At 44.8% G+C, this 7989-nt stretch overlaps 1 protein-coding gene across 1 annotated transcript; it reads right to left on the bottom strand.

Annotated features, from left to right (window-relative positions):
• Positions 1-806: 806 nt before the first annotated feature.
• Positions 807-1763, bottom strand: OR13C7N (olfactory receptor family 13 subfamily C member 7N). The gene is given in 1 exon segment (NM_001391128.1): positions 807-1763. A coding segment is annotated over 1 exon segment (957 nt).
• Positions 1764-7989: the final 6226 nt, after the last annotated feature.

The following is a 7989-nucleotide window of genomic DNA, read 5'->3' as shown; positions in this document are numbered from 1 at the left end:
GAGAGAGCAAACTGAGTTTGACGATTGGGGTCTGGACGATTGCAAACATTGATTCCAGGAAAAGGAAGGAGCTCAGAGTATAAACTTTACATTGTAGTAAGGGTTAAATGGAGACTGCTAGAACTTTTATCTTGGCCTACAATATCTGGAGTTTGATTAGAGCTGACACAAACTCCTCCTCCACAAATTTGGGTAGGAATAGACGTGCTCTATGTACAGAAAGAGAAGAAGGAGTTTCCCAAATAGGCTCAAGGATATTAAGCGGGCAATAATAATTAAACAGGAAACACTCTGAACTCCTACAGTCAAGAGGGATTAAATGGTGTCATTTGGGATGTCTTGGTGTCAGTAATTTTCCAAAATGAGAGATTGGTTTTTAGCTTGGACACCAACTAAGAAGTGACTTTTCCTCACTGCTATGCTCCCCATCGCACAGTAGAGCAGAAAACAACGTAATTGGCTCATACAAATTGCAGCTGGTCTGCACAAGAACAAAGAAAGTATATTTTTAAACAAAGTTTTAATTTTTATTGTTTATTTTTTCAGAATAAAAATGCAAATAAATTTTAATAGTCACTTATTCTTGCTTCCAGGTGATTTAGCACAGCCCCCTCTTGATTCTAAAGACTTGGTGTTCCATTGTCAATCACTCAGGAAAGACCCATTCTGAAATGCATTGTTTGGTGGTCGGTTTTGTGATGAAACTAATGTGTAGAAGATTAAGCATGTCTGTGCTTACCACATGGTCATTTCCTAGGGGAGCCCTGTGTGCACAGAACCACAAGATACACTGCTTCATCCCACTATCACTGGGCAAAGCATTTCTGAGTCACCAGTTTCTTCACAGCAACCTTCACATCCTTGTTTCTGAGGCTGTAGATGATGGGGTTGAGCATGGGGGTCAGTGCTCCATAGAAGAGAGAAATGAGCTTGTCTGAAACATCCTGCTTGTCCACTCCCAGGGGGTCCTTTGATTTGGGCTTTGTGTACATGAATAGGATAGTTCCATAGAAGATGACCACCACAGTAAGGTGGGCAGAGCAGGTGGAGAAGGCCTTTTGCTGGCCCTCAGCTGAGGGAATCCTCAGGATGGTGGTGAGGATGAAGATGTAGGAGACAAAGATGAACAGAACTGGGAGCCCCAGGAAGATCACATTGGCCACCTCCATGCTAATCACATTGATGGAGATGTCAGCACAGGCCAACTTCAGGACAGCCAGGATCTCACAGGTGAAGTGGTTAATGACATTGTCCCCACAGAAGGGTAATTGTACTGCAAGAGAGATCTGCACCAGGGAGTTGGCTCCCCCAGCCACCCAGGAGCTGGCAGCCATGGGCACATAGGCAGCCTTGCTCATGACCACGGGGTATCTAAGGGGGTTGCAGATGGCCACGTAGCGATCGAATGCCATCATACCCAGAAGCACACACTCTGTGGCTCCCATGGCAAAGGAGAGAAACATCTGTACAGCACAGCCTGAGAAGGAGATGGTTTTCCTGGGAGTGAGGAAGCCATCCAGGACTAGAGGGATGGAAGATGTTGTGTAGCAGATGTCCAGGAAGGAGAGATTCCCCAGGAAGAAGTACATGGGCGTATGCAGCTGGGAGTCAAGAATGGTCACCAGAATGAGAATCCCATTGCCCAGGAGGATCACCAGGTACATTGACAGGAGGAGCACAAAGAACGTTGTCTCCAGCTTTGGCTGATCTGACAGACCCAACAAGACAAATTCTGCCACAAGAGATTGGTTGGCCACTTCCATTTTAAATTCTCTCTTGTACCCTCAGGAAAACTGAGGACAGCAAACACGTGATTACAGAGATCAATATCTGGGAATTACAATGACATACTTCCATAACTTGTCATTAAATTTATCCTTTGATGTGCCAACTTGTAATATCAGTGTCTAAGGGATAAAATTCACTGTCTACTGGAGTTTATTAAAAGTCAGAATATATCGAATCGAAATCAGGAAAAGCAGACCCTGGAAATCTAATCAAACCATGATATATGAAATAGTTTTAGCCAGAGCAATAGCTAACACACTTAAAAGAAGGGATGTGTAAGTTGCAGCAACCCAGAGCAGTGTGTAAGGATGGGTGTACATGGGGCCCATGAAAAGGAACCCTGAGTTGTACTGCATGGGTCCAGCACTAACCAGGGAAGTGGGATCCCCTGGCCAGATCTGCCTGTCCCTGAATTGTTCCTGCGGTGTTCTTGGGGGCTTCAGGCTGCCCTACTCAGTGACGCTGGCCACTGGCATCACCTCACTCACTCCCCCGGCTCCAATTCTGGGCTTGTATAATAATTTTTTGATAATTAGTCTGCATCGAGTCCTTTATGGAGGGAATGTGATAGGCAGAGGCCAGGAAGATGAGAATCTGCTCAGCATTTACATCTGTTACTTGATGCCTGATTCCCACTTTGCTTCTTGTGAGTTTGGTTGGTGATCCCCCTTCGTTGCACCATCAGTAAGGAATTTCTGGCCAAAAGACTATGGAGATCCTGACAGAAGGACTTCCACAGCCCTTCTCTCTACCCATGGCCTTTGTCCACAGCACTGCAGTTCCCTCAGTCTACTCCAGTCCTCGGGGATGGGGAGGAGGGATAGAATCCAAGGACAAGTGTCCCTCATGCCCCTCAATGTGAGCATCTGTGACTTTGTGACCAGCCTCTGTGGTTTTGGAGCTGGTTTGTAAGTCATGACTCCTAACTTAGACCCTTTAATATCTGAGCTGACCATTAAAGCCACTTCAATGCCACAGTGATGCTTTTTCCCTCACAGAATAGCTGACAATTCTATCCAGGCTTGCAGAGGGCTTGCTTAAAGGAGGCACTGCACACAGGATGCACCTCAATAACTGCAGAAGTTTAGGTCCAGTACATTAGAGAAAACCTCAAGCCTTGAGTTCTCATGTTAAAGATGAGGAAACCAAAGCTTAGAGAAGTTCACAGGTGGTAAGGACAGGGCCAGGACTGGAGGCTGTTTCCTCACATTCTCCCTAGGGCTCCTTCCCTTACCACTCTGCATTCTTGCTCCTGCACTTGTGTCATAGCAGGTCTACTGAGGAGCAAAGGATGGATTATGAAGTCTTGGTCATCCTTGCTTTCCTTAGGACACATGAAAAATTGCAGTGTCACAACTTTCTCCAAGAGATCCGCCTCATAGCAGGGCATGGGTGGGTGGGAGTGTCCCTGGGCTTCATGCATTGCTTCTGTGACTCTTACATTGTTGCTGGTTGAAACAGTGGTTGGAGAAACCAGACAGAATCGGAAGCTATCCCCATGCAATTATCAGAGGAGATTAACTGTGGGCATTGGGAATATTTGGGGGAAAGAGGTCTATTTTTAGAGATAATACCATTGCCTGAAGAATCTCAGACTTAGCAGGAATGTTGTAAAGTAACTGGTCTTGCCTCTTTCCCCTCCTTTGTGTGAATACCTTCTATGAAACACAATTTTCCCACTTCTGCTTTGAATACCTTGAGTTATGTGAGAGCACAACTCCAATTCCTTTGTCAGATAGCCTTGATTTTTGGGAAGTTTTCCCTTACATTAACCAGAAACTTTCTTCCAATGTTGTCCCCATTCTTCACCCTCTGTCCCATCCCCACACTGGTCTAAACTCTCAGGACAGCCTGCTCCCTCCCCTTATAAAATCCCTTCAGAGACATGGAAGCTGTGGCCAGGTCCCCACTTGCAACCCCTTTTTTTCTTCTACCCACCTACCTGAAGAAGGCTTGGCCACAGAGAGAAGTCAGTCTATGTCCAGTGTGGGGAAGAGGCCATGGTAGGGAAATCAGCTCACCCGGACAGATTGTCTCATGGCAGGGAGGATGCTGGAAGACCTCCAGGTCTGGGAGATGATTGCTTCAACTGCCCACCTTGATCATCCCCCATCTGTGGAGACTGTGCCTAGAAGCATGCAGCATATTCTGTTTAGCTATCTTGGAGTTAAGCCATCCCTTCAAATTTCACAGCAAGGTAAAGAAAATTTAAGGTTGGTCACAGCTGAAGGGGCTCTAGCTGCTTCCCTTCCTGGCCTTCTCCGTGCCCAGTCAGATAACAAGAGGAAGGACAACTCAAGGAGCTGCATCCCAGTGGTCTCAGCAGCCATGCCCAGCCTGCATGCTCAGGGTAGACACCCTCTGCTCTCTGCCCCTTGCTCTCTCTTCAGAGGTTCCATAAAGGAGCCATGGAGCAATTTAGAGCTCTGGTTGTTTGGGGCCAGTTTTAATCCCAGAAGCAATTTAAAGTTTGGTAGAGGCCTCACAGGAGTTTAGGGCCTATGTCCCATAAACCCAATTAGATGAGTCACAGACAGTTCCACATAAATCCTAACTCTCACTACAAAGAAATGCTCCTTATAGTAGAAAGTTACCATCCTGTCCTTGCTGACCCTCCTGGAAGGAGAGGAGATAACTGAGGGCTGACTGTGCTTTGACCACAATGCTATCTGTTAAATGCACTCATCTTTGCAAAGCTAAGTGTTAGAACAAGAAGTGGAAGGTTTGCCTTGGCCCCAACCAACACCCTGGTGCTCCACATGCTCCGGAGAAGCTGGCTCTCACTGCAGTTCCTCTGCACTGTGTAGAGCTGTCCAGGTCTGGCCTTTGCCCCTAAAAACAGGAAACAAGAGACATGCACCACGGGCCAGCACCAGGCACTAGAAAGAGAGCAGAAATGACAAAGGGGGCCTCCAACCTCCAGAAAGGTCCTGGTGACAGCTACAGTCTGTAGTTGATTGCCAAGTGCCCCTAAGTTGTATGGGAGCCCAGAAGGGGCAAAGAGTCAAGGGAGGGAGGTCAGAGCAGTTTGGACCAACTAGGAAGTGACTTTATCTGCCAGAGATTTTCAATACTGCCCTCTCCTTTGCTATAGTACAGTATGGAACAAGGATTACTGACCGAAGCAGAGAACATGAGGACAGAAGAGAGCACTGGGGTTGGTGAGAGAGTGACAAGGTCAAGTCCTAGAGAAAAGCAGCTGTGGAGATACAGGCCAGGCAGGCAACTAGCATTTTGCTAGGAGCTTCTGTTTCATTAGAGATCTTTGGTGGCAACGAACAGGGAGCCTTTCAGGTAACCTTGGCTGGGGTGAGGGAGGTGAGAGTCAGTATGGAACATGGCCATGTGAGCTCAGCGGGCCTGAGGATGGGAATGTCCCCTTCCAAGTGGATTAGTGGGAGGCAGGGAGGAGTGAGGAGCCTTCTATTGAGCCCAACCTCTATCAAAAGCCACTGGTAAAGACTGGTCGTAAAGAGAAGTAGGATGATTTGCTAATAAGACTCTGGGTATTAATTCCTACTTGGTAAGAAGAAGATGGGAGATGGTGCCAGAGTTCTATGTATGTCCTTGTCGTCTGTACAGGAATCATGGTCCGTGTGACCACAGGGGAAATGCACAGACTTCTCGTCGGTTGTAAAGTGTGGGTTCAGCCCCTCTCCACCACTTCTTTTGTCGTTTTCATAAAGATGGAGGAAAAGAAGCCCCGGAGCCCCCTGGTTGGGGCCTCTACAGCCTACAGACTACCTCAGGCTTCAGGCTAAACTGCATGCTTTGGATTTTCTCTTAGGGAAGTCTCACCCATCTGAGCCCTCACCTAGACCCTTTGTAGAAGTCCACCAGCCACACAGGCCACATCTCTCTGAGCAGAAGGGGTGTGGGGGCAAGAGAAAGTTGAAAGGTAACTGGGGAAAGACACTTGTGTGCCTTACTGAGTACCTGTGTGCTAATTACTTATTTTGGTGCTGCAGACAAATATATCTAGAACTAACAAGTCCATCTCTAGACGGTCCCAGGCCGGGGAACTCTTACCTTTGGAAGTCCCACCGCACATCTTGTCAAAATCCACCTACATCCCACTTTAAGTATAATTTTGTGGTAAATTTGAAATGATTTTTCTTCTTCTGTTATTAAAATTACTTGGCTTAGAAGTGACTCACTCAATTTATAATTCTATGATTTCTTAACAATTGGGAAGAAAACTCAGGAGTTCTCACAAAGTGAAAGTACCTAACTACAGATTGTTTTTATATATGAGGCATGAATACAAAAATTTATCCATTACTGAGATTGACATAATGTTCTGTTTTGTAGGCATGTAAATAAACAGTTGTAGGTTTTCACCACTAACGGAAAGTTCACTTTACACCACTTCACTTTTACAAAAGACCCACATTAGTACCTGTTTTCAGTAACTGAAAGAAATCCAAAGAGGATTTTCACTTTTACAAAACAGTTGAAAAGCGAAAATAGTGTTCAGCGTTTGTTTTGCAGTGAGCCGTTATAGAGGCTAAGCAGTCAAGCATACTGTCATATTTCAAACCTTCCACATCAGCCACATCAGCCACAGCACATGACGAACCTCGACTTTTGACATGGAGGCAGGCAGACATAGAGGAAGGTGTGGACATTAGTGACCAGCCTGCCCTGATGGATTCAGATGATGATGGGATGTTATCAGATGACCCTCTTCCTCTCTTTCCCACACCCTTGTCTCCTGTAGCTCCCACCACCCAAAACTCTGAGGACTCAGCCTAACATCCTGTCACCACCACCACCTCTCAGCCTTCCAGTGTACTCACCGTCTTCCTGATTCTGGTAAGTGAAGCTACACTGCGCATACATTATTTCTACTTTCTGGAGACTGTATATTTATCATATCATACCTGCTTTTACTATATGAGTTACTTTACTATATAGGGTTATTTTAGGTTTTATGTGGTAGGTTATCTTTTGGGTCTTGGAATGCTCAAAAATTTTTCTCATATAAATTAATGATAATTGCTTCTTTGCTTTACACCATTTCAAAAAGTTTCATAGGAATGCTCTACTTTTGGATAGCAGGGGAAACCTGTATTAAGATTTTTTAAGGGTTTTTTGTTTTGTTTTGTAGTTAAGAGCCAACAGATTTTTCAGATCTGAAACATCTCTGTTCTTGGAGAAAACTCCATAGACCTGACTACTACACCCTCATGCCCAGGAGTAAAACAGCCCTGCTGACTCTGCTTAGGAGTAAAGACACTTGTAGGGGAAATGCAAATTAAGATCCATTTATAGAAATGAAAAGTAAAGAAATTTAACTTAGAAAATTGTTTAGGGGATAATTTTTCTTTGTATAGACAAAAGAAATTCTTTGATTTACTTTACTTGGGAGTCAATGTGCAGGACACATCTGAGAAGGACACATCAGTAACACACACATAGTTCACACATCCGTGCCCAGATTGACGGCTGTTCTCTTTCGTAGGTTGTGTTTCCCAGGAAGTTGACCCTGATGGGGAGATTTTCACTCAGGATGTTTACTGGGGAGTGCTCTTTTTTCTTTTCTTTTTTTTTATTTCAGTAACATTGGACTATAACATTATATAGCTTTCAGATGTACGTCGTAATATATGTCGAATTCTGTGTAGATTACATCATGTTCATCACCCAAAAACTAATTATAGTCCATCGCCACACGTGAACCTAATCACCCCTTTTGCCCTCCCCCCTCCCCCCTTCCCTATGGTAACCACCAATCCAATCTCTGTTGCTGTGTGTTTGTTTGTTGTTGTTTTTATCTTCTACTTATGAATGAGATCATATGGTATTTGACTTTCTCCCAGATTTATTTTGCTTAGCATAATACCCTCAAGGTCCATCCATGTTGTCACAAATGGCTGGATTTCGTCATTTCTTATGGCTGAGTAGTATTCCATTGTGTATAAATACCACATCTTCTTTATCCGTTCATCCCCTGATGGGCACCTAGGTTGCTTCCAAATCTTGGATATTGTGAATAATCCTGCAATGAACATAGGGATGCATGGATCTTTATGCATTTATGTTTTCAAGTTTTTTGGATAAATACCCAGCAGTGGAATAGCTGGATCATATGGTAGATCTATTCTTAATTTTCTGAGGATAATCCATACTACTTTTCACGGGGAGTGCTCTTAAGATCAACAGTTGTTGGGTGGAGGCAAAGGAAGCTCTCAAGCTGGG

This window comes from Equus caballus, chromosome 25 (assembly GCF_041296265.1).
Source record: "Equus caballus isolate H_3958 breed thoroughbred chromosome 25, TB-T2T, whole genome shotgun sequence".
Classification (NCBI taxonomy): domain Eukaryota; kingdom Metazoa; phylum Chordata; class Mammalia; order Perissodactyla; family Equidae; genus Equus; species Equus caballus.
This window is presented reverse-complemented; position numbering and strand designations above follow the sequence as displayed.